Raw genomic sequence first — 27,751 nt, forward strand, 5'->3', positions numbered from 1 at the left:
AACACTTTTGTTGCAAGCTGTGAATGTATGCATTTTCACCATTACTCAGGAAAATAACGTGCTGGAGGGCATTATGGGGAGTTTCTGGGTCTTTGTAGGACATTATTCAAAGTTCACAGCTTGCACATACTGTACACGTGAAATTCTCGCATATGCACAGACGCACACATCACCGAGGCCACCTCTAGATACTATATATATGAAATACTTGCACCTTTATGTAAATGCATATGCAACATCTTTGCATTATATGTGGCTGTAAATGTCTCAGTTTATCTCGAAGGCTTCTCAGCAGGAGCAGAAGGGAAGATGATGAACAGTGCTGTTGGTGCTTACACTGAGTAGAAAAGATTAATCGCCATCGTGACTGACTTTAAATGGCACAAATTGGTGATTTTTCATCATTAGTTTCTCTAAGTTCAAGGCCTATAATTATATTCTGCAGTGTAAAATGATGATACCAGTGGCTCATATGCAGGTGTTGCACTGTGATACAGAGATTGCAAGCAAATACATCACTAATTGTGGCATCTCAATGTAGCGAAATGTGAAACAAGGAGGATTCTGTACATTAATCAGAAGCAGAGTGAATTCCAGCTTCAGCAGTACCAAATATACTAGAATAATGAACCGGACTAATCCAATTACTTCAAACTGTTTTTAGTTTGAAGTCATTTTTAAGTCATACAGAAGTAAGAAAGCGACAATGAAGAGCAGCTGATGAAGTACAAATACTGTAAACCTTACACTTCCATCAGTGGTGGAAAGTAATTAAGTACATTTACTCAAGTTCTGTACTCAAGTACAAATTTGAAGTGCTAGTATGTGACTTCATCTCATGTGACTTTGTCCTTCTTTCCACCACATTTCAGAGGCAGATGTTCTACTTTTTACTTCACCACATTTATTTGATAGCTTTAGTTATTAGGTATGTTACAAATACATATGAGTACAAGTACAGCTAAACAATAAGTTGTAGCTCAGTGATGATAAAGTTTAAAGTTTTGGTCCAGTGTTCGCGGACGGGACTCCATTCAAGGCCAAGCTTCGACCCCAGCGCCACCTGTAGAGCAGTCAGAACCATATTAAACGAGAACATAAGGAGATTATGTGTATCTGAACTGTAAATCTCTGGATTGTTCCTTATGTCCTAGGAAGGCAGCTTGTTTCTGTATCACGTTCTTGTTTTAGGCGAACACTGCAGCCTTGTTTACTCCCTCTGTTGGAATGTGGGCCATATTTAGAGAATCATACCAGTGAATTTGCATATTTTAACCCATTTATTATAAATCCTGTGTATTTAATTTCCCTGTTCACCATTTTTCAAAGCATTTTATAGACTTTTCCTATCTTTCAGGCAGCCAGTGCTTATTGCTCTATGTGCAGGGAGACAGTCAACCTGCAGAGCTGAGCTGTCCGAGACCAGCTTGATCAATCACTATGATCAACTGCTTTATGTTATTGTTGCATCTTAGTTGTAAATGCAGTTGAATTTGTTTCCAAAAGATCATGTAAGTGTACACGCAGTATATTCTAAAGTAAAATTAGATACTATGTCACCTGGTGAAGTGTTATATCTCACAACAATATGCTGTGCAGATAAATATTTCTTTTTCTAAAATAGAGAATATATTTTCAGAAATGGGTCAAGGCAGTAAGAAGGAGGCTAGTTTAAATACTGCCAAGAATTTTGCCCGACTGTGAGCTGTTGAGCAACACTTGGAAACAGCAGCAAAGAGCACATCAGAATGAGTGAAACCAGCGCTAGCACCTGTGCATTTAAGTGATGTGGATCCAGTGTGGAGCTGTGCCTGATCGATTGCCAGCCAGTTTCCCTGCTGGATGTGCCATAAAAAAAAGAGATACTTTTTTGAGTGTAGTGTGGTAAGAAGCCATTCAACCCCGGGCCATTTCTGTCTTTTGTGGGTTTATTGAAAACACAAGATTGCAACCTGGCAGAGGGTGTGAGTGGTGTCTATATGGACTGTTTATATCCAGTTAGTGATGACAGTCTGTTTACTGGAGCGGTAAATGGACGAGGTCCCTGCCTTTGCAAGCTGCCCTGTTTGGTAGATACACATGGGGGGCCACAAGGTAGGGCCACACATATAGGGAAAAGGAACCCAAACTCTCACAATAATCCTTCTTTCTGTTTCTATATGTGCCACAATTCTTGCATGTTTGTCATGTTTTGAGCATTATAATCAGCCTTTCAGCTCCACCCGTCTTCCCTTCTTTCTGTTCCGAGCTTCTCCCTCGACGCACACAGCAGAAGGCGACTGGGAATCTTAGTTCGAGTGGAGGCCTGCACTGTCCACACTGTTGTTCTTTTTGCATGAATAACCTCGGCCATGGGAGCTTCATTAATCCACTCTTTTCACATGTTGAGGCACACATGGGCCTGGGAAGCCGGCCGCGTCACCAACAGATCGAGAGAGGGAGGCAGTGAAGGAATTTAAGCAAACAGACATTTTTTTTACAGTGTTTTCTTTCTTTCTTTTTTTCTGTGCGCTTTAATGATGGCTTCTACAGAAATTACACACAATGCAAATGCAGCTCAGCGGGGGTTTACATTTTATTCTGTTGTGCTGTCTTTATCGTTTCACATCACTTTTCTTGCTCCGTTAATGCACAGAGCATTTAAAGGAACTGCAGGGGGGCTAATGCTTCATAAGGCAGACAAACTGAATCTGAATACAGTGGACAGAGATATTCTTTCAGTGTTCTTTCATGATGCTTGGAAAAGATCATGGAGGCAATGCAACTGGGGAAGTGACAACTTAACTTTTTATTATGTATATATATCAATTTGTTCTTATAATTGTCTAATTGATGTCACGTTAAATTCAGTTTTGGGGGTTTCTTGTGCAGCACAGCACCTTCCTGCACTGGTGAACTGTTCCTTTAAGAGATGCAGAGTTGACACATGAATAACTTCCAACTCACCGACCAGCTTCACCTCCTGATGGTCGCAGTTCTGACCTAACTGACCACACATGATGGGAGTTCATTGTAAGGACTTTAACAGCACAGCACTCCTCTGGTGAGTCAGACAGGCCGGGGATCACCGCTCAGTACATTGTTGCACTAAACTAACCAAACTTGTTGAAGTGCATGTTGGCTCCTTCGTGATGACAGTCTGGAGGAGCTGCAGCTCTGTGGCTTTGGTTTGTCTCGGAGTGTCTTTATTCCTGGTGGGTCCCTGTCAGTCGGGCTGTCGGGAAAGGGGTCTGTGCTGCCCCGGCCGGGATCCGTCATGCATCAGCAGGGGGTGGAGGTCGGACCGGTCCTATGGCATCTGCTACTGCGACCAGGCCTGCGTGTCCACCCTGGACTGCTGCCACGACTATGAGACGGCCTGTCCAGGTGGGTCTGTGCTGCTGACAAGAAAACTTCTGTTAAATCTCTCATGAAACTGTTCGAAATGTTCAGAAATAACCAAAAATAAAATAATAAAATGCTTTAACAAAGGATTTTGCATTGAAAGCCAAATGTTTATGCCATGGGAGGCTGGCAAATGCTCATAGAGAGATCATATTAACAGGATTTAAGATGATCTCACTATAAAATCCTATTAATGGTTTCATTTCCATTAATACACAGCTGAATTGTTTCTACCTCAACTAACCCCCCAACAAACTTAGTGACAATACAGTGCATGTGTGCCCAACATCCACTTTCCTGTCCCCACTATAATGTCCTGATTTCCTGAAATCAATGTGACCTTTTGATCTGTAGACACATGAAGACTATTAAGGGATTTCTATGATGCTGGTTTCCTCATGTTCTGCCTCTTTCTCCTCAGCGGTGTCCTGTGTGGTGAGTGAGTGGGCCCAGTGGTCAGGCTGTGCCGAGTCCTGCAGGGCCACGTTCCGCAGGCGCAGCAGGACCATCCTGCAGGAGCCGCTCAATGCAGGCAAGCTCTGTCCCCATCTGGAGGAGCAAGCCGGCTGTGCAGAGTACTGGTCTCAGCAAGGGCACTGTCCCAACTCACTCGGTGAGTGAAGCTAACCTGGATCTTTCCAAAGGCTTGAAGACAGTTCACCCATTGAGTCATACATAATGTGTATATTAGCAGAATGTGTGATGCTGACAGTTATTGAATGTAAAACATGACTTTGATAAACAGGGTTATTAGATCAGGTTACATCGGAAGTTCACAGCTGGGACAGATCATTTTCAAGTTGTTAACTGACCTGCAAAAGACACATTTGTGAAAATCAATTCATACAAAATCCACCAGTGTTGGAGGAAGTACTCAGACCCTTCACTTCATCAAAAGTGACAGTCCCACAGTGTAAAAATACTCTGTCACAAGTCAAAGTCCTGCATTTGACATTCTACTCGAGTAAAATTACAAAGCAGCAAAATGTCCTTAAAGAGTATCGAAAGTAAAAGTACTCACACTGCAAAATGGCCTTTTCAGAGTGTTGAATGATGGAACATTCACTTTGTTGTACATAATAATTTGTACAGTCAAGTTATTATAATGTGTAATAAGATAAAGAATCATTTTTTCATGACTTTCAATTTTCCTTGCACTTCGTGCACATCACATATGTTTTGCTCTTGCTGCCGGATCTGCGACACCTTGATGCATGTGTTTCGTCCACCATCTCTGGAAGATGGATGTCGCCATAGTGTCTCAGAGCTGCATTTGGCTGCGGTTTCAACTTTTGACGTGGGGGAATGTAGTCATCTTTGGTGTCACTTGCTATTCCTGCCTGGCCCGAGCAATCAACTCTTCACCAAGGAGCAGTTTGAAGTCAAGGAACCTCCGTGGTTTCTTCCCCAGAAACTGGTAGTCACTCTTATACTGAAGCCACAAGTTGGTGATTGCCAGGTCAAACAAGTGGAAAACTGCACACACTGTCCATTTCTGAGTGCAAGAGGCCATCCTGTAGAAACTCAACATTCGGTCAAACAAGTCCACGACACCCATGTTGGTATTGTATTCAGCAATTGCCAGTGGCCTTGACACCTGGACAAACCTTTTGTCTTTCTTGGACCATCTTCTGTGTGTGTCCTGAGGTTCAGTGCCATAGGCAGAGGATGCCATGACAACTGGCTTGTTGTCCAACCACTTTATGACAGCAAGTTCAGGAGGGCTTCGTCTGACTACCATCTCTGCACCCCTTTAGAACCCTGTTATTCATGAGGGTTCCAGTCCCTGTCAGCCCCTTCGTCATCAGGGTGTCGAGGAGGTTGATTGTTGTAAAGAACCTGTCAAAGAACAGGTTCCAATGCCCTTTCCTCCTGTAACTCTGAAGGTGGTCTTGCCTTGGTAGACCACAAAGTCTAACCAGACCAGTTGGTGGCCAAGACAAGCACCTTCAATCCAGTTGAGTATGGTTTGCCTGGTACATACTGGCGCACTGGGCATTGACCAGTAAAAGGACGAAATAACTAAAATGTCAACCACGGAGGACATTTTTGAAACACTTAAATACTATGCTAAAATAATTCAGACAATGTTTTAATGCATTGTTAAGAGACTGAAATAAAATATGCCAACAACATTTCAAGCCAAAATTTGCTCAATAAAAAGTATTATGCACCTACGTTTCCACTTCCCATAAAATGCACTTGCACTGATGGATGCCATTTTCCTTAATGAGAAAGAGAAAGGTACCAAAGCTCTACCCCTTCACATTTGGTATCATTGAAAAGCTCTAAATGTCCTCTGTAGATAGTTAAGGAGTTAATTCAGTCGTATGCAGTGGGTGGGAGATATTCTGGTTTACAAATGTCCTTCACAGAGGACAAATTTGAGCTGCTGGTAGTCAGGAGGATATGCACTTTGATGACATATCTGATAAAGCCTACAAGTGAAGCTATTTCTCCCCACTTTCCAGACTGTCATGTTTCCTTTCTTCAACATGGAAAATATGTAAAACACAATGTCATTTCAGACGTGCATGCGCCTATATTTTTTTTTCTTAGCTTCCTCAATTTGAAAATGACACGCCAGAGAAACCCACGTTCATGAACTGAACATTTTTCCAGCACATGCTCATTTTAAATGCATGAGGCCCCAGTGTTGCAACATACAGTCACATGTAATGTTCTTATCACGAATGTTCCCTCTGCAGTTCCAGCGCTTATTATCACTGGTGGCTATGGCAACGCCAGGAAGAAAAGAGACATCCCTGACAGCAGCGACATTATAGGGTAACACGTCTCCAGAAAAATGGGAAATGACACTCTTTTTGCCTTTGATATCTCCTCGTGTATTGTCAGCATGTTTTCAGCCTGAGCTTTGTTTGTGTGTGTTTGTGTAAAACAGGTATTGTGTCCAGTTTCAGTTGACCTCTCTGACAAAAGGGTGCCAGCAGAGCACGGGCCCACACACCCAGTGGATGCAGTACCTGAGGGAGGGGCACCACGTGTGTGTCGAGTGCCAGCCGCCTGCTCTCGTTGCTGGACAGACACACTGCACCGGAGACGGAGAGGAAAACCAACAGGACAGGCAAGAATGGAGAATATTTTCACATCACAGCTCACTGTTTCCTTGTTTTAACCCACCAAGGTAAAGAAAAGTTTGTCAGTTGACATTCTTTGAATTTGGAAAGCCTCGCAAATTTAAGCCTGTGTTGTTCAGAAAATGTTAATAAGAGATAGATAAGGTATTTGTTTTTAAAGCCCAGCCAAAGGCTTATTCAACCATGAAATTAGCTTGGAGTTAATTTTGCTCACATGTAAAGAAACTCAGTGTTGAGCATAACTGCGCTAATGAAGGTGACCTTTCCGCCTCACCCTATGGCAGTCAAATACTCTGTAATTACCAGCTAAAAACAGTAAATTAGAAAGTAATTAGAATTATTTAAAACGCACCACTTGTCCTTCAAGATTGATAACGTGTAATGATATTTGCCCAGAAAGAATATCACAAAATATCACAGATGGCTTTCAATGGTGTGAATATTGTTCTGTTTACTAATGCACATACAGTATATCTGTTTGTTTGGTGCATATACACAGGAAATATGATCATAATGTAGTAATCCAGTTAAAAAAATCTTTTCACCCTTTGGGGCAAACACCTCTTAGTTGAGATTTAGATGAGGAGATCTGGAGTTTTCTTGCAAACGAACAAAAGTTATGTTTACATTGATTTCATTCATCAAAAGGTATTATGTGTATTCCTGAGGTCTCTCAAACGTGACAAATGCATTTCCTTCCTCATAAAACTCCTGCAAAGCTGATTTTTTTTAAAAGTTTGAAACTTGCATTGTTTACCTCCATGTTTACCACTGAGCAGTCTTCTCGTTTTCTGCCTTTGCTGGTGCATTGCTGCATATCTTTGAGCATTATAGCCACCTGTAGATCAGTGAAATAGTGCGACACCTTTGGATATCGTGTCACCGGTGTGCACATGTATGTCCTCATGAACATGCACAACACACTATAGCACTACTATAGGTTAAAAACGCCACAGGGAACCTTTAATCCCAAGACACATTCATCCTAAATGTAATCCTTATCATATGCATAGGAGCTATGTTTGTGAGTGGGCTTATATTTAAATGAAAAGGAAGTATATGTGCAGATAAATGTACTTATCTCTGCAGCAAACAAAGATTGTCACGCTGCATAGACTGAAGATCCTGGCCCTGGTTTGTGTTCATGACACATTATCTGTGTCTGTATTTTGAGAGGTGTAGTGGTGGACAGAGTACCGATGTGTGGATGAGCTCCAATAGAACAGCCTGCGTCACATTTCCAGGGTTTGTTTTTCCAACCCAGTCTACTGGTCTACACCCTTTGTCTCAGATCTGATCAGTAACAATGAGGATTACCACTAGATGGCAACATTGATCATCACTTGGATTTAAAAGAGAAATCTTGTGAGCACTAACTCCTTCCTCCATCCCTCCTTTCCTTCTTCCTGCAGAAGACAATCTCTCCAGTGGCAGGCGGTGGGAAACCCTCGATGCAGGGGTGTGTGGAGGCGTGTTGGGAGGCTGGAGGCCTGCTCCTGCCCAACAGCTCACAGCTTCCTCTTCATCTAACATCCACCTTCCTTCTGTTCGCCTGCCTCCAGTACATATTTACTCACACATGTGCATAAAGAACAATCTGCCAGTATGTCTACAAACAAACCAGATTTATTACAAACACCGGTCGCTAAACCTGCTCTCTTAAAGAGTGCTGGTCAGTGCTCAGTTGTGCCCTTTTAGTTCAAATGAAACCAAATTAAATTTTTTCCAGATTGGTGCATCTGTGTGTAAACATTTTATTAATGTGCCTGAATGTGCGGCAAGAGAATTCCTGTATCTTTGTCAGAAGATAAGCAGTGCTGTCCTCACTGCACAACACAAACCTTAATAATACATGTTCTTCTTTTAGTCTGCATCAAAAACAGCAATTAACATTTCATAAAATGAAAGTCAGCGAATCCTAATCAAAATGTAAAGTGATCTGATTTATTTCATTTTGAGTCATCCACGGGAAATTTTGCTTTTCTTAAGAAATAGAAATATCTTGGGACATAGAGACACTTTTTTTTGTTGTTGTTTTTTTTACATGACAAGTACTGGCTCTGTGTGAATCACAACCAGTCACAACGCCAAAGTTACAACATGCACTGAACAGTAGAACATTTATACAGAAACAACAGCATAGAAAGTCAACAGGTAAAAATTTGCTTTTTTTTTTTGTTTTTTTTTTACAAAACAGACAGCCTCGGGACCTACAAACAACATTGTATAAGAGCTGGCTAAGGTCGTTCAAATATCGTTTTTTTCAATTCCCTGGAAACAGTGTACTTTACAAAGACTGATGGCTTAGGCAAGGTTGGGGTCAATTCCACTGAGAGCTTAAAACGTAGAAAAAATATAGTTTATGTTTTAAATTTGTACCAGGTCGTAATTAGTCTCATGCTGTAATACAGGTTCCTATTGTAGTGTCATGTGTGATGTGTGTTTTACTCCAACAAGGCATCCTGAATCGACCCCAACCCTGTAATACAGTGTTCGATTCAGAGTATGTGGAATTGGGCTACTTGCTAAAGCAGTGGTTCTCACTGGGTTTTGGAAACTACCACATGTCCTTGAAAAGGGTCCTATGGGATTCTAACAAAAATGAAAACGACTTGAACCTCTTTACAGATAAATTTAGCAGCTAGCACGACAACCAAATTCTATTTTAGGTTTCAAATAAATGCAGTTACTGTACAGTGGGGAGTCTTGTTATGGAAAGGTTTGCGAAAACTGTGCTCTTCATCTTAATTTGTGTCAATGAATGAGAAAATGAAACAAGTCACTTGAGTGTGTTGTCTTCATAAAGCATGGTGGTTTAGTCCTTTGATTCGTATCAGAGTTTCTCCACAGGAATCTCAGTGAAATGAAATTCTCTTTCATACTATCAGATTTCATTAATTTGAATGGCTCCCTTGGAGATGGAGGGGAGTAAAGTGCCCAAATAAAAATAAAAACAAGGATGACTTGTAAAAATAAATGGGTTTTTTTTGTACTATTGTGGTATCATGTCACAGTTTCACAGTCTAGGTATCAAATCACACCATGCTTAATGTTTCTTTGCTCTGCCTTGTCTAAAAACTTAGTATCATTACTGGAATCAAGATTTCAATACTTGTCTTTGTGTGTGCGTATGCGCATTGGTGTGCATTTGTGTAATATTTGCCCATAATAAATCTCAGTCCTCTGCAGTAGTGCTTGCTGCCTACTCATGGAATATTGATTGTCATCATTGTTGAGAGATATTTCAATGAAAAATAGTCCCTGACAACCGAAACATAGAAAACCTAAAAGATGGGACTTCATGAGAGGTCATGTGAGCTGCATGCCCGTCAATCTTAGTGTTGACAAATGAAACTTAATGATCCTTTTTTTATTTATTTTTCTAAGTGATGTGATGCATTCAAAAGTCTGAGTGAAATGTGCTTCTTCACAACTTCAGAAAACATTCAGAAATCTCCGCAGACATTTAGATGTAACAGAGTAAAAGATGTTGAAATGTGTGGCACACATTGGCCTTGACTGTTCTATAGATAAAGATAACTATGGAGTGAAAAGTTAATTGTGAACCACCATCTAACTGGAGGTCTCTGAACCGAACGTATCTCTTATTATTGTAAAAGAAAAGAAAATTTAAAGGACCGAGCTTGTGTGTTTGTCATGTTTTCATTTTCTAACTGAATCTGTGCCCCTTCCACCTCATAACTTGATATAAAGAAAAGTTTATTGGGCAAAGGATGAATTAATGTATGATTATAACCAAAAGACCAGCCATTCAAAAAATAATCCAATCTGAATATCACCAGAGGCCTCCTGGAAAATGTTCAATACCTGCAGCCGATAATGCCATAAGACATTTTCTCATTTTAAAATCAAATAATTTCATTTGGGAACATCTCTTTGCAGGTGATGCCCAAGTTCATGTTCATGAGTGTGATCATTTCTAATATTAGCAGACACTTTATATGCAACAGAGGACAATGATTACAATACAAAAAAACTGTGATACATACATGCATGAAATGAATTTGTCACCCGCTCAGCCCAGCCACCCCTGCCTAATCATATGATACGTGCTAAATAAAGATTCATAAAATGCTCCTCCCATCCCTCTTTTCATTGCCTAAATGAAGCTGCACTTCAAACATTAAATGTGTGCTAAAGTAATCTTAATTTCTCATATGATTAGATTTCTCTTGGTATTACAATCTGCTTTACGGCTGCATGTAAGAATAAGAACTGCAGGTAGAATACAGAGAAAACAAAAGCAGGATTCCCCCGACATGCATACATTCATATCGGAAACAGTTCATTCTTTTCCATTAAGCGGCAGCCACACTGCTCTAATGCCCCGGCTTTACAGCAGTCATACACACACATACACACACGGCTCCCTCTGCCTCTCACAGTCATTGCTATTCCTTTCACACCTCTGCTCCTCTCACTATGGGAGAGCAATATGAAATGGTTCAACTCTGTGATTAAAACAGGAAATGAAATCAGGGTTTGTGATTAAACTCAAGCACAACACTAAAAATCTTATGTGGATCACCTTCTGCTGACTTTTGAGTCAAATTTTACTCATCACCTACATTTATGATGACCTTCTTTATTTGCATCCTTTACCAATATATTTGTGTCAGGAGGTTTTTACAGTTTGGTCCGAATTTGTTGGCAGTGAGCTTCCTCTTCACTCAGCTCATTAGCGCTGGAAGAAAGTTGCGAGGACATAAGACATACCTGCTCTTGAAATTTTTAAAGGCATTAGAAAAATCTTCTCCCTTCACGTTTTAAATTAGGCTTGAGGGAGCAGACAGTGAACAGTGGATTATTAACTCTTTACACTAAACCTGCTCATGTTACCATGATCTATATGGATGTATTACTTTACCGTCTCTATCATGCTTCTCTCAGGAGATGGAGCACTTGTGTCCCTCTATTTCTGCGTGAAGTATATGTCTTTGTGACAGTGACACTTATCTGTTAGGTAAGACTGTTTCCCTCCACTGTACAGCAGTATAAACACATAATAGAGAATGCATTGTGGGGAATTGTAGTATTTATGGGATGCTACAGTGATTTTAGACATAAACATAACAATGCACAAGGTCCTTACATCATAATGTTGCTTTTACACAGTACTCATAAATATGCACAGTGAGGAGTGGCTCTGCTTACACGTGACTACTGTGCATACCTGCCACTTTATGGGTACATGTGTGTATTCCTGTATATGTTTTGAACATACGTTACATGCATCAAGACCTTCCCGCCCCAATTAACAAACCATCGCTGAGCTGCTGCCACCTTTTGAGGACAGCTGCTGTCACCATGGAAACTAAGTATATCTATCGACCCTGAAGATTGTCTTCCATACCTGCATGTATCCTTAGTGGGTGTGTGTGCTCATGCATGGGTTTTTTCAGGTCGGGCATTTAAAACTAACTTCTGGTAAAGTTAACCTGACTGTGTATATTCAGTGCTGTTACAGTGTATGTTGATGATTTAAGGTAGAGAGTAGAGATGGAAAACCTTCCTGCTTTCAGTATCAAATACATGCATACTCCATTGTCTGAGAGTGTGATCTCTTTGGCTGTTTTCATGCTGGCCAAAGGAAGGCCAATGCATGCTGAACACCTGCGACTGAAATCCAAACTTTGTGTCAGTAATCATATGCTGTAAACATAAAAACTGGGTAACACTTCATCTGAAAGGGCATGCGTAAGACTGACATGACAACAGTCATAAACATTCATAGATCCCTTCATATTCATGACAGGTTGATATGATAGTTTCATGGCAGTATCACGACAGTCTTATGTATAGGCGTAGATTTTGGTTGGGACACAGCGAACGCACCCCCCTCAATATTTAGCACACATACATTAAGTGCGTAGATGCAACAGTGCCTCCGGTAAAGTGGGTGCTAGCAGTTTGCAACCTCAAAACCAATGGTTGTAATCGGCCATAAAACGGAAAGAAGAAGCAGCCATGCACTGTTCATCAGCATGGAGGAGCCAGAGGGGAAACGAGGAGGAGGTCCAATATTGGGACCATTTTTCTCAAATCTACTAGCGAATGTTTTTTGCGCTTACGTAAAGAAGTACTGTTTGCTAACTCATCTTAAGGTGATGTTTCAGTAACATAGTGATTTCTAAAAATCATTCCAAAACACAGACATGTGGGGCAGATTTTGAATGTGTTGAAAACTGAATATAAGCAGAAATCTTGCTGAAATACATACAAGCTATTAAAGTCCAGGAGCCTATACATTTATTAAAATAGGTGAATGTGTTGTTGATGGGAAAAGGTCACATGCATATTTAAAGAGCTTACTTCCCCAAACAAAAGACACAAAAGAGGATGGAAGAGTAAAACATGCCTACGTGTGTTGACTCAGCAGGAGTAACATTATATGAGAAAACTTTATGTACAGCAGACTAAATACGTGAAAGCAGTACGGAATGCCTGAGAGCCTTACTGCATTATACTCCACTATATTTTGAATTACCACCTGATGCCTGAATTTTGTGTTTTCCTTTACACAAGTAAAGGCATTTCCACCTTTAATTGATGCAGAAAAGGCACAAATTGGTGGAGAAAAGTTCCCCAGAATGTGGGAAATAAATAGTTTGATGCTCAGAATGTCCTGAGGGAGGATCTCTTTAGACTGCCCATTTAATATATATCCCCCCCACCCACCCCATGCTGCAACGAAATCTACACCTTTGGTCTTATGCACATCCCTTCAAATAAAGTGTTACCAACTATTTTCATATATTTAATTTCTAAAAGTGTCTCATGTTTTTGTATGTTGATTGACTGGGCGCATGCATGCTTCATAAATGTGTGCTTTCTGCAGCAAATGTATTATTTCTGCTGTTATCTCGTATCAAAAATTCTTGGTCCGCAACATCCCTTAGAAATGATACTGAGGTGCTAAGACAAAATTCACTGGTTAAGATCTGAAGGTTTCATCCATTCTCACCATGACATGATAACATAGGGGATAGCAAAATACTGTTCAATAAGTGTTTGTTATAACTTATGATGGGCTGGAGCCTCCGATAACTGCAGCCTTTGTGCCTAGAACCTTATTGAACCTTATACAGGATTACTCTTCACATATGATTATGACACAGCAGACTGGCAAATCACATATTTCTATAAGGAACTCTCTCTTATCTATATAAAAATAAATCAGGTTAAGACAATCTCAAAAGTGTGTATACATGAATTACCATTAGATCACGCATCAACATTCACACTCACTCACACACATGCACATACACACTTATATGCAGACATGCACACCCCCAAATGCAATGACTAAGGCCAGTTTTGGGAATGGAGGGCACAAGTAAGTAGCTTATAGGCTTCTAGGTCCTCCCCTGTATCTCCAAGACTACAAAATGAACTGGGACTCAGTAATGGGACAGTGGGCAGCTGGGATTTTTTTTTTCCTGGAGAATATAGAGATAACCTCTCTGCCACTAAAACCAGCAGTCGGTTGGATTACACCAGTTATGACCACTCTCTCAATGACTCTGGTTCGACAGGAATCTCTGAAGAGACCAGTTGGCTACCTGGGAGTGCTCTTTTGTGTTGTGGGTGTATAATACCGCTAATAGGAATGAGCTGAAGGAGGGGCAGTGATATTCTCCAATTTAGAAGTGTTTTTCTCCCAGAGTATTTACCACATGTGTTCACCCTGAGCTTAATGCTCAATAGCATGCTCAGGTAATTTGTAATTTGAAATGTTCTGGTGAGACCCTTTGTCTCTCTCTCTTTCTTTCCTTTGTCTCTGGCTTATAGAGTGTTTTTAGTCTCTCCGATATTTCCATCACAAACACTCTCCCAGCTTCCCATTTAAGTCTGCTCCACTTGTACCTCAAAGGCTTGTATCCAAAGTATTTTGACGTCCCCTCTCAACCTTTGGTCTACGTGCCATCTCAGGTCCTACATGATTTTCATGAGCTACCCCACGAATCCCTTCAATGGGGAACAGACAGTTTTGGCCCAGCATTTTTTGGGCTGCTTCTAAATGGTTGGTGCCTTTCTGGTAATTGATGTTGATGCTGCGTTTCGGGCTTGAACCAGCCAAAAGACGCTCTGAGGGACTGGCGTCAGAGACGTCGCGGAGGTGCTCATCATCATCTGTATCTGCGTCGATGTATTTGCTGATGGAGGAGTCGTGGAAGGTAAAGACAGTTGGGACCAGGGCAGTGCTGTCTGGGGACTTCGGTGGGGTTCTGCTGCTGGCAGTGGTGTAGACAGAAACTTCAGGGCTTAACAGAGAGTGGTCTGACAGGACTGAGCTGTCTGAGAGTGGGGACGGGCCTGACTCCCCTTCACTGCGACAGCTTCCTTTGGGGATAAGGCCTTTTGAAGAGTTGCCAGAAAAGAAGAATTTCCGTGCATTATCTGAGTATGAGGGCTTTGTGACAGACACGGGGGTCAATATGGACTCATGCTCCCCAGTTGGATGACCTGTTTTTGCACTGCCATACAGGGACAAAGCTGTAGCCGGACTATGGGAGAACCGGTTACTTTCCTGAAGACCAAGGTCCATTGCTGGACTATGGGGGAAGCGTGGATTCTCCTGGAAGTCTGTGGCACAACTGATATAACTGTCGATACTGGACAAGCTTTTCATGTCTCCCACCCCTTCTCTGGTTCCTAACACGGGTGGCCCGTGATCTTGGATGGCCCCTAACTCTATTTCATCCCTCTGTTTGCCAACTCTGGAGCCCCTGTCTTTAGCATTGAGGTTTGGCTGGGATTGTGTCTTGGCCATCTGGTTGTACATCTCCTCCAGCTTCTGAACATTTAGCCTCTGGGGACTGCTGGCTCGAGCTTTACTGGGAGAGCCTAACTCCTGGGCATTGAAGGAACGATTTGAGCTTGTCTCTGATGCAGCCCTCTTCGGAGTCCATTTCCAACGGCTTGGAGAGAGGTGGTTGTCGTGAGGTCTCTCACTTTTCTCTACCACAACATCCATCAGCTCTGCACTACGAGCAAATGCCTCTTTCAAGTTCATGGAGACAATGCTACCATTTCTCTTTGCCCTCTCTAGGGCCTCCCTTCGTTTAAGTGCCTTCTCCTGCCTCTTCTGCTCCTTGTAGAATTCAGAGAAGTTATTTACAATAATGGGAATAGGTAGGGCAATCACCAGTACTCCAGCTATGCAACATAAACCCCCCACTATCTTTCCCAGAAGAGTTTTTGGATAGATATCGCCATAGCCTACTGTGGTCATAGTAATAGTAGCCCACCAGAAAGAAGCTGGAATGCTTTTAAACTTTGTATCCTCCTCATCCTTCTCAGCGAAGAACACCAGACTGGAGAAGATCATGATACCCATGGCCAGGAAAAGGATGAGCAGGCCCAACTCATTGTAACTCCTTCTAAGAGTGAAGCCCAGAGACTGAAGACCTGTGGAGTGTCGAGCCAGCTTCAGAATACGCAGGATACGCATGATCCGAAAAATCTGAACCACACGACGGACGTTCTGAAATTGCAGCACACTCTTGTTGGATTCTGTCAGGAAGATGGTGACGTAGTACGGTAAGATGGCCAACAGGTCAATGATATTCAGGGGACCCTTAAAGAACTTCCACTTGTTGGGAGAGGACAGAAAGCGAAGGAGGTACTCCATGGTAAACCAGGCAATACATACAGCTTCCACATGTGCCAGTTGTGGATTGTCTGAGGATTGGCCAAACTCATCTGTGTCCTGCAGCTCTGGAAGGGTGTTCAGAGACAAGGCAATGGTGGATAGCACAATGAAGAGGATAGAGATGATGGCCAGGATCTGAAAGACAAATTTATAAAAATAATATCAGTAAGGACTGCAGGATCATGGAATTACATATATCAGTTCTTACAGTTATCTTTCGTCTTTATCACAGGCTATGCAAAATAAAATAAATGCACATCCAGTGTATTCAAGAGTTTTGATTACAGTATGAAAGTGCTGACTGTAAGTGAATTCCAATAACATTACAGCCTAAAAACCTTCAATAAATGCCTGAAGTGTGTGACTGGCTGAGAGCTAATGTATTGGATTGACTTTGACCACTTATTTATTTATGACTCACTTATCAGGCTTATCCACATGAGTGAGTTTGCTCAAGTGGAAAACAACGTTTAGTGACCAATAAACAAAAGCAAAAGCATTGCTGAATACAGTATATTTGACTTTTTGAAAAACCTTCTCTGTTTTTCAAATATAAAATCTAAGGAATATTTTCATACAAATTTAAAAAATGTCAGTGTGCTGCAAGCTGCAAACTGGACTCATTTTCTCAGTCGTGGTTTACCATGTTAGCGTGCTAACATTTGCTACTTAGCAATATACACAAAATACAGCTGATGGTGGAAACAGCATTAGTTTTTCATGTATTTAGTTGTAAAGAAATACTGACAAAGTGAATTTTCAACACTATCATAGATGGGGGATCATCAAAGTCATTTGGACCAAAGTGGTGGACCAACTGACAGACCGTCATTGCCATTCACAGAGGCATGCCACTAGTGTTGCTGCAGGAGCATTTTTGCACCTATAGTTGATTTGCTCTGGTTTGAATCAGCTGATGAGTTGTTGAACTTTATGCATTTTCCCCTTTGTTTGTTGTTTTTGTCACACACAGAAAAATCCAACAGAGCCAAAATGCAACACTACAAGCCATGTGAGAACGTACCCTTCACTCACACTGTCCTGAAGAACGTCCACTGGCCAAATTTAAAATTTGCACTAATCCAGATCCAACCATGATTTATTCTCCTGCAAGTTGTTAGCAACTTTTTAATTTGTTTATCCACATCCCACCTGTTTTGCTCGAGCTTGCAGAGTACACCCAGTAGTTGGATCAGATCACAGTCGGATCACATCCCCACCACAAACTACCTGCTCCAGAGAGCGTTTGGGACTGGACTGGAGACCACTTCCTCTAAAGAGTCTCTGTGCCATTAGACTTCAGTCTAACATAATAAAAGGCACCGGTGTGAAAATCGTCTTATATTTAGAATGAGCCAAGTAACTTGCATAAAAACCTCAAGAATGAGTATGGTCAAACAGAAGCTAGATGGTAAATGAAAACAGGATATGAACACAGAAAGAGACCTTGAATGTGCTCCTGACCACTGAAATCTGCATGAAGTTGCACAGATAATCAGACAAGCCTACTATTTTCCCACAGCGCTGACCGTTCTCAGTATCCACTAAATCAGTGACATGGTGAACGCGAGATAAAACAGCAAGGCGAAAAGGCTTCGGGGCTCTGTAGAAGAATCCTTTTGCCCTCTAATGGTCTCTCTAGAGGGAAGAGGCCTATCACTGTCTGTCACTTGCACCCCCAGCTGAGACACCACCACGACATAAAAAGGAACATGCAATAGTCACATAGGAGCAGCGTGTCCCCAGAATCCACTGCACTAGATGATGCCTGATTCACATTACACGGTACAGAGAACTGGTAAGTCTGTCAGAAAACAGCATCCTGACACAGGCACACTACCCCACTGACACTGCACCAATCATGCTAACAAACAAGTACGTGGTGATAGACTACACCTCTTCTAGCACCGTATGACAGCTCTCTTCTCCACCAGCATTCATAGTGTAAACAAAAAAGCACTGTCTTTGCTTTGAAGTATATTATTCTTGTAGCCTGAGCTTGTTTGATCTGAATAACTGACTACACCTCTATACCACAGTGAGAAATGCCAGAGGAAATGTTGCACTGCTATCCAGCCTGCGATATCCCTTCAGCCTCATGTGCAGCTTAGATAAAAGACACTAGTAACAGTAAACAGAATGATTTCATGTTTATATGGTATATTTTGTGATTAAGCGATGCTGTTGTCAAAGTTGAGACTCTTTAAATTCATAAATTCACTGGTGTGGCATCACAGACACACAAAAATCACATAAAATGAGATTTTCTCTTCCCTTAGAGGTATATAGACAAATATTCTTGTTCTATGTTGCCAAATTTTGACATATCAGGTACTGAGATTACAGCTGACACCTTGAGGAAAGTGAACTGAATTTGTTGTGACCGAAGCCTGTTTCCTGAAATGTTACGGTCACTCGGCATTATCCACTGACCTGGTAAGACATTTTACTGCAACAGTTTTCATTTGACCTAATCTTCAGTACTACAGAAGACAAAAAAAGACATCTGTGGATTATCCAATGGGAGCTTATAAGAAAATATGAGCAATATATTCTGTATATATTTGGCTAAATGACCCTTTGAATTTTTGTTTCTGCAGACACTGGGAGATTGGTTCAGCTTGGCTATGAAAATATGCAAATTCAAAATGTATGCAGTTTTCTTTTTAAGGGTTTATTTCATTACTCATATAAAAATAATCCATGTTGGACATTGACTACTGCTGTGTGCATTCCATTGATAATACTTTTATAGAGAGACTCCAGAATCAGCTTTCCTCAAACATGGGGATGAAGGCCTCAAATTCAACAGCTCTCTCTTGATCTCACTGCTGGGGTATAAGAGCAGCGCTCCTGCCTGGCCTGAGCGATGATGATTCATAGAGGGAGCATAATCCAACAGAGTAAATTGTGTATATTTATCATAAACTGCCATATGCTGCATATTCTGGTTTACAACCATTTTGATGCTTCTACAAAAGTATGGTACAACAAAGCATTACATATTCTTATTATTGACTAGAAAACTTAAGATTTTGTGCCTCACAAATGTGCCTCAAACTGTGCCTCCATAGGTCATACTGAATTCACCTTTGTGGGAGGCTGCAAAACAGACTATAGAGCTGTTCCTTTAGTGGACCAAGCACAGAATTACTTCATGAACTGGTCTGTTTTATTAACCCTGAATGTGTCCAAGAAATTCTGACACAGGACCAAACAGCACAACTTAGATGGTGAGTAGGAGGTTGTAGCTGGAACACAGAGCTTATTTTGGCAAGAACCCACACGAATGAGGTTGGGATGTTACATGTTGAAATAAATCAGAGGATAGTTAAATATTTTCTCTGAAAATGAGTGCAGCTGCGAACACAAGGCAGTGTGTGAATACCTATTGAGTACGGACAGTCTGAAATTAATTTCATTGTCATTTAGTTTGAATCACAAAACAATGCAAAATAAAAATTCCCTCCTCGCGCCTGTTGTTAAGCTTGGCCCAAATGTCATCCATGAAAAGGATCCAGTGGTTAAACACACAGCCACTTGTGTAAACAAACAGACAAAAGGCCAGTGTAGAGCACATGGTGCAGAGTTTCCCTATATATTGTCCAGAGGAAATTAAAGCACCACAGCAGAAATAGGGCAAAACTAATGGCTGTTAGAAGGTGATTGACAGCGTGGGGCTTGACAACGGCCTAGTAATTCAGAGTCCACTCCCAAGAGTAAAAGTGATGGTTAAAGAGGCAACCTTATCTACGGCCAATCAGAGCAGGAGGACACTGTTGCCATAGCGTCATGGCAGGCATGAATAATGACCCTGTCTGTATATTTTCCTCCCTCTGTGCTCCTCTCCTTCTGCCCTGGAGAGGATCTATTTGAATCAAACACTTAAGGAGCAGAGAGGTGCCAGGAGCGCAGAATGAAGGTGGAGCTAACAGGAGCGCAGCGGTCAGGACTGGAAAACTAGGATGTTGTTAAAGAGAAAATTATTTCTACAAAGCATAAATAATGTGGTGCGTTGCTTGAGAAAGGTTGCATCTATCTTTGTAAAAACAACCTCTTAAAGTTCACTCATTGAGTACTCGACGGAGCAGAATTTTAATGAGTCAGAGAAAGGATTGAGGCATTCTGCTAAGAAATCCAAACATGTGAAGCCATGGGAGGTTGTGACTACAGCAAGCAGGACAAAAAAGGGCAGAGGTAATAGGATTGGGAAGCTATATAAAGGTCGCTAATGAAGGTGCTGTGTAACATTATGGTTATGAGGTCAAGCTCCGCGAGGAAACCCTGCACATTTCCCACTGGCCTATGCCCCTGTTGCCTCTACACATTGTTTTCTCTCTCACACTGTCTTGCTTATCTTTAACTGTTTTCTCCTGGGTTTATTAATGTCACGGGGTGCTAATTTCATCAAACTATTGCACTGGAAATCTGAGATAAACCTTTCAGTGCACATAAAGGAGACTGCAAACAAACATGTCTGGGAAAAGGTTGAATGGAGCTCCAGACGTGATTGCACTGGCATCGGCACAATTACAGACTATTTATAGACTCTCAGCGGACCCAGGCCACACTTAATAAAACAGATGTTAATAGTGGCCACACCTTAAATTATGTCCTTTGTGTCATGCGAGTGCAGAATGATGAATACTCAACAAAAAATGAGTGTGACTCCCAGCGAATGCTCCTCGGTGGCCTAATAACAAGGAAGAAAAAGGAGGGAGATATTTATATCTAGAGGAGACAGGAAAAGACAACATGTGTGCAAGAGATGGAGAGAGAGCGGGAGCAGATTGACAGGAAATCCCACTGTGACTCTAAACAAAGCCAGATCACACTGGCTTGTGTCTCTCATGGCGCATTGTCATGTGGCTCGGCAGACACAATAGTCTGCACAGGCCCCCATCTTCTTGGACAAGGTGACACCCAGCCCTCATTAGCCTGTTTGAAAAGATATCCGGGACACAATTGGTGTGAATGACGTCCTCAAAAACCACCAAAGTACATATACAGCCCTGTGACATCAGTTACAGGGAGATAAATACTCTCATATATGGAAGCGGGAGAAAGCCTTCAGACATTGCACTGACACGATTGGCTCGTACACTACACATACACCAAAACAATTTCAGCTCTCCAGAGGCACATACCCGCTGAGGGAGAAGAAAAACTCATTCATTTACAATTATTCCTGGGCATCTGACTGTAGCTTCACTTGCGGTTTGTTCTGCCACCAGCTCTGGTTCAGCTGCGATGGCCTGGTTTTATGTTGGCTGAGTCCCAGCAGCTGTGATTAATTTTCTTTGTGCTACATTGGTTTTGTCAGGGTCGGGTCCATTCATCTGTCTACCCAACACTCGTCGAACAAGGATGGATCCTTGAACTCTGCGCTGTTTATGTAGGCTTTAAAAAAATGAACTATATCATACATCAGATGTTAACCGTTAAATTGCTGTGGTTTATGTGAACATCGAACAGAAGGAAATGAATGGTCACTGAAACATCGGCTAATAAAAACCACTCAACCCTGTTGGGCCACCTTAAAGCAGTATTAATAGATTCTTTTGGCCACTTGGGGGTCGCAAAAACACTTGCAAATCTAACACTGGCCCATCTTCACCACAGATTGGTTTTTGTGAGCATGCTAGCAAATAGTTGCATTTTAGCCTTCATTTGGAGCTGTGTTTGTAGCCACACCACAAATATAGACCCAATATTCACTCTATTTTTACCCCAGGGCAGCGAGGTGTTGTGATGATAAAAAGGTCTGTAGCCGATGGGAACCGCGGAGCTGGATGACATTTTTCTGTGGGTTCATCACTACAAGCGACCCCTTTTCACATCACACATAGTCATTTGATTTGCTGTTGGTATAAAAATATAAATGTGTGCTATGCAGACTAACAGAAGAGACAGAACTTATACTTATACAACAATATCTACCTAAAGTTTGCCTAACCTAACATTAGCCACCATTAGCTGCTGGACACCAGAGGTACGACTGTGGCAGTCAAACCCCAGAGTGTCTTGAAATTAACAATTTATCAATCAAGAGTTGAACTTTTCATTTGTTTAGTGGAAGATTGTGCCATTTGTTTTTTCAAAAGTTAGCTTTATGGGTTCTGTACTCTTGATGCTGAGTTAGTCAGCTTGGTTTGAGGTTGTACTTGATTCAGTTGTTGATTTGGTTCAGCCACCCCTGGTTAGGTGCAGCTCAGGTTAGTGTCCTCACACTACATTAAGTTTGGTGGCATCCCAAGTGTCAGTTAAGGAACTCCCTGACTCCCAGCGCTCCAGCTGGCACTTTTCTCATTAGCAGTAACAGGAGCAACAGACACACTGCTGTGCTTTAGCAGTGGAAGCATTTTCCTGTGAGTCCCAGCACGCTTGTCTGTTAAGTCCGCCAGCTACTCGCCCAGGGAAACACATTAGACCTACCTAATAACGGCAGGTAATACTTTTAAACTTCCACTTAACACTTAAATCGGCACAGACTGAAAAGGTTTTGGTGAAGGTGTATTTATCTTCAGGTGAGTAAATCCCGGTCTTCCTTGATCGCTAAGATCCCCTGACTAGCTGACTTGCTTTCCCATCATCCCCAGAGCCGCATCCGAGGCCACAGGGATACCGAGCAGCGCTCTCCCAGCCTCTACTGCCAGCCACTGTCACCATGACAACCCCCTTGAAGCTCGACAGGAGGCGGCTACGTGGACCTGCTTGTGAAAAGCAAGTCTGACAGTCCCCCTCCCTCCCGCTCTCCTTGCTTCTATCCCTGATTTGTACCTTATTTAAAGCCAGCTCACCCAGCTTTGAACCATCTGTACCGCTCCAGTCTGTGCTCTATCTCTAGGTTTTTCTCCTGTTCGTGTCAGATTGCTGTTTGCATTGTGTTCTTAAAACTGACCGAATACTCAGTTACTAAAGCTCCCTCCTTCAGGCGTGGACATTTGAATAACGTGCCACACTTCTGCCGTCATATCGTCTTAATGGACTTACAGGCATCACATAACCGCACCGCTGATCTTCATCTTCATAAAGATGCTGTCGGAGGTCGACGGTATGACAGTAATAACGTGAGCGTTAAATAATGTGGACTAATTCACGCCCCTGATTCTGAATGTGGACGGGCTCTGCCTCTCTGCCTGTGAGAGAGACGGGGTTTCCATGGAGACGGGAGGAGACTGTGTCTTCCACATTTCCCCCAGCATGATAGCTTGAAACACACGCACGCACACACATTTGCAGTGCTTTAGCTGTAGTCTCTCCACCCTACATCACGTCTACTTGTAACAGCAGAGCCTCATTTATCTCAGCCTCCCACATCTTGCCAAAATGAATAAGTTGTATCTTGTGGCTCGTTAAGGGAGCGACTGCCAGTCCAGATTTCCAGGTGTATGCACAGGCCTGTAGATTCAAACCAGTGACCTATGATTGCGACCTTGCCTCTCTAATGTTAAGGTTACTGCCTAACCTCCTTTAATGTGTCTTATTGATGGGCAGCTACTCGTGCGGGCTTGGTCTCTATAAATATTACATAATGGTTAAGAGTATTTTTTCTTAAATAATCTGAGCATGTATTGCAAAAGACTGAGAGTCACATTATTGTGATTATGATTTATGTGTCTTTCAGACCAGTGAATTATGATAAATTCAATTCAGGTACACTCCTTGACCTTGCTCCAGCTCTTAGAATATTGGCAATATGTCTGTTGATAACTTAACTCTCATTAGATTTGATGTGCAGCTTCTGTATGTTATTATTTTTTATTTATTTTCTTGTTTCCTTATTTAGCCCCTTAAAACACGATGCACTTTGAGGTCATAGAAAAGTCTGAAACAAGCCATTTTGGGGGCAAACTTTTCCCAAACTCTTGCAGCACTTGCATGCACAAAGTGCACCACAAGCCCATTCAGTAAACTACTAATGCAGGTAGGAAATCTATGCCTGGACCATCCATCTCCTGAATGAATCCCACCTCATCTCCTCTCCCTCTCAATTATTCATGCATTTCAGATGAAGAAGAGAATCCAGACTCAGCATCTATATTTAAACTCTGGCTGGTCCATGGTGGCTGTATAAATAGAAACAGTATAGGGTCTGGTCTGGCACACCAAAGGAGGATTTTGACTTGGAGAACTCAGCATTTCTAAGGATTGGAAGGAGATGAAAGACAGCGTCGTTAATGTTGTCAAGGCGTTTCTGGATTGAGGAAATATAGAGTAGTTATTGAGGTAAGGGTAAAACTGTGCCATTACAATGCTGTTGCCACTGAGGCAAGTCTTTCACATGGCCGGGGATATAAGTCTGATAATGAATGTATATGATGCAGTTGGTGCAGTCTTGCAATCCATGATCGTTTATTCATTACAGAAATCAGAGAACGTCACAGAATACTCTGCAGACAGCAGCACAGGGGGAAATGTAAACATGAGAGAAGCATTGATTTGAAACACAAAGACAGACGCAGACAGAGAAAGACACACACAACCCCTCAACACACACACACGCGCACACACACACACACACAAACACACACACACACTCACACACACACACTCATACACACACACACACACAGAGTCAATCAACAGTGATGCTTGAATAGATGGCAGCTGCAAGTCTCGGCATCGCAGAAATGACAGTTGCCATGGTGACAGTGAACTTTTAAACATTTTAGCTATGGCAGTGAAAGAGACATAAAAGAGAGGCAAGAGCACATAAACGCTCAAAAACAAAGGTAAGACTTGAACGGCCCAGACTGAGCGATGCGAATGTCACGTATTCTACTCACAGAGCAAGAGCAGTACACAAAGCACGATTACTCTTAATCCTGAACTCAAACACATGCTTACTGCAGATAGTCTGTTCACTAACAGCGTAACATTACACTGAGTCCATATTTCACAGTTTGTGAGAGCTCAGATCAGTGGCCATTCAGTGTCGGTGCTGTTAATCCCTTTGAGAGTTATACTCAGATTAACATGCAAATCCTTGAAGTTTTGGTAATTGGACAGCTAAGCGTATACTTTTTGTGCTTAAAACAGCCTGCGTTGTGTTGGTCGTGAACTGATTCAAGAGCAAAATATGTGTCAGGTCAAAGAGAACACAGGGATGAGCACAATATACGTTTAATGAATTCAATTACTGCAGCCTGTACAGGAGGATCTGTGCTGTACTAATGTAAATAAATGTGCAAGAAGATAATTAACCAATCACGAGGCCCCACCCCCGCTTAGTTACTCTCACTATGCCTCAAGCTTTCCTGTCCATTTACACGGAGCACATGCACAGTTTAAACCACTAACAGATTTACCGCATTTGTAGCATTTTGTAACATTTGTAGTTATTTTCATTGCCACAATCTTCCATTTCTGTGATTTCAGACAGAGGTAGACAAAAGCAGTTCTTTCTAACCAGGAAACATTGATCATTGTGGGCTGCTGTCAACAGCTGATTTGATCAGATGATAACTAGCTAATTAAGCTAATGTTAGCTCCGTGAGTCAGTTGTAAACGTTGTCTCTGGCTGACTATTTAAGGTTCCCAGGGGACTCGTTTTACAAGGAGAGCCTTGTAAAATGGAATTTGTGTATACCCTTGATGGAGACGTGATAATGCGCAGGGGCTTAGAGGATGGCCAATTTGAATTTAGAAGGAAGAAGCTTTATTAAAATCCAATGACAAAAAAAATAAAATAAAATAAAAATAAAAAATACTGTAAGTGTGATGATATGTTTGTGCATATGATGTGTGCAGGTGAGAGTGTGTGTGCCTGCATTTGGGTTTGCGTGTCAAAACCTGCATGTAGGCCGGCTGAAAGTGCTCATCAAGGCGAAAGGCTTCTCACACCAGCAGTCAAGTGCTCTCTCCCTTCTCTCACAATCGGCCATTGGCTTGATGAAGGTTTCTCCTTCACCTTGGTGGATTCTATTTCTGCCTCTGGCCTTCACACTTTCCTCAAAGTCATTCATTCACCTCTCCACACAACCTGCACAGTGGAAGTCCTCCAATAGGAGAGCTGCAATGGCTACAGCAAGTGGAGCAGCTCCTGGACCTGAAAGCACTGATTTAAAGACCCTGTCGTGCTGTGCGCGTATACAGATGTTGAGGATTAGATGTGGTGTGCAGGGGGTTGCATATCACACTAACGCTGAGATGGCCTCTCTGCAGGGCCACGACCAGCTGATGCCTCAGGGCCCCTCTGCTGTGTTGTGTGTGTAAAAAATGGTAAGGAAAGAGATGAACAAATGGTCACATATACCTTTTATATCCCATAAATTGCACAGTAAAGATATAAAATGTCATGATATACAATTCTGTGGTCATACAGGCTGGCAGCAACAACATTACATAATATACTGAGGGAATAGTTTTTAATGGAGCAAGGCCTGTGAGCCAGCTCAGGCAGGCAACTTGAGTCGTGCATATATACTAAAACTCTACTTGATGCAACTCAGTAAAGTACATCCACTGCACCCTCTGCCAGGCGGTCTACTGTACAACTTAAGTGAAAATTCCCCCGTCCTCTGCTCTGCTCTTATGCACCCAAACTCTACTTCAACACTGATGCAAGCCCTTGCTACTGCAGCTATTGCTCATAAAACCTTTCATAGCCTCCGTCTCCACCTGTACGGTCTGATTCGAAGGTGCTCTGGAGGAGAGTTTATTACTGACACCCCCCAACATCTGCTGTGCTGAGCTTGATTTAGGCTCATGGGAACAGAGGCCTGAGCCTGGGCACCACATATCAACTCACAATACACACTGTATTCACATAAAATAAATCCATTCCACGTGGGTTAACTGACCAAAGTGGTTATTTTCCACTTCATTGGATGGAGAAAGCGGGGAACGACATGTGACAGAGGTCCCATGCCGGATCCATAAGGATCCATCACGGTGTGCGTCTGAGCCACTGTGCTGTTCCTGGATGTCTGTATGAACTTATCGTTCATTGAACAGGTGATTTTCTCGGTATTCATTGTAGTGACTCATACTTACAGACATGGCAGATATTTATAGGCTGTAGTGGAAATGATAAATGTTAAACCAATTAAATGTAAATTTTTAGTCTTAGATTTCAGTTTGTTCCTTTGGAAACGTGAAACTGGCTTTTTCTTCTTTAAACTTTTAATGTCTTTCAGTTTTTGTCAGGCTCTGGATTCTTTGAAATGGCTCCACTGAGCAAAAACCACAGGACTGCCTAAAAACACACTTTCCAGGTAGAGCAGCTTGTTACTCATACCCTGTAGCATTCTGCTAATTCATGATTTGTTTCACAATCATTGAGCAGTGGAAGAAAACCATTGCCGCCATGCTAACTCTCCAAACTTGTGAAATCTAAAACAAGCTTGTCAGTTTGGATTTTTTTCCCCCCCCTGGTCTTCAAACTCTTCATTGTTGCTCAAACGCCAGTGTTTATGCAGTCTACCGCATCATACGCTTATGTGTGATTCAGCAGTTGTGACAGTCATTGATGAGCACCGTCCTTGAGGGGTTAATGCTGATTCAGAGTTTCAGTTTTAATCACTCACTCGCTAACTTAGAGAGCAGAGTGAGGCTGCATTTCACTGGACAGCATGACCTCTATATCACT

At 42.0% G+C, this 27,751-nt stretch overlaps 2 protein-coding genes across 5 annotated transcripts in view; one reads left to right on the forward strand and one right to left on the reverse strand.

Moving 5' to 3' along the window:
* The first annotated feature begins 3,131 nt into the window (after positions 1–3,131).
* On the forward strand, positions 3,132–8,303 carry LOC143338860 (somatomedin-B and thrombospondin type-1 domain-containing protein). Its single transcript, XM_076759701.1, has 5 exons — positions 3,132–3,366; positions 3,806–3,997; positions 6,093–6,171; positions 6,287–6,469; positions 7,895–8,303. The coding sequence occupies exons 1-5, from the start codon at positions 3,132–3,134 to the stop codon at positions 8,010–8,012; spliced, it is 807 nt and encodes a 268-aa protein (XP_076615816.1). The 3' UTR covers positions 8,013–8,303.
* Positions 8,304–8,404: 101 nt separating this feature from the next.
* kcnb1 (potassium voltage-gated channel, Shab-related subfamily, member 1) overlaps positions 8,405–27,751 on the reverse strand; it is a 34,079-nt gene continuing 14,732 nt past the window's right edge. For all 4 annotated transcript variants that reach the window (XM_076759689.1, XM_076759679.1, XM_076759668.1 and 1 more), the window contains one exon: positions 8,405–16,293. In XM_076759689.1, the coding sequence (XP_076615804.1) occupies positions 14,371–16,293 (1,923 nt within the window). In that variant the 3' untranslated portion in view covers positions 8,405–14,370. The remainder of the gene's footprint in view (positions 16,294–27,751) is intronic.

Source organism: Chaetodon auriga, chromosome 2, assembly GCF_051107435.1.
Source record: "Chaetodon auriga isolate fChaAug3 chromosome 2, fChaAug3.hap1, whole genome shotgun sequence".
NCBI lineage: Eukaryota > Metazoa > Chordata > Actinopteri > Chaetodontiformes > Chaetodontidae > Chaetodon > Chaetodon auriga.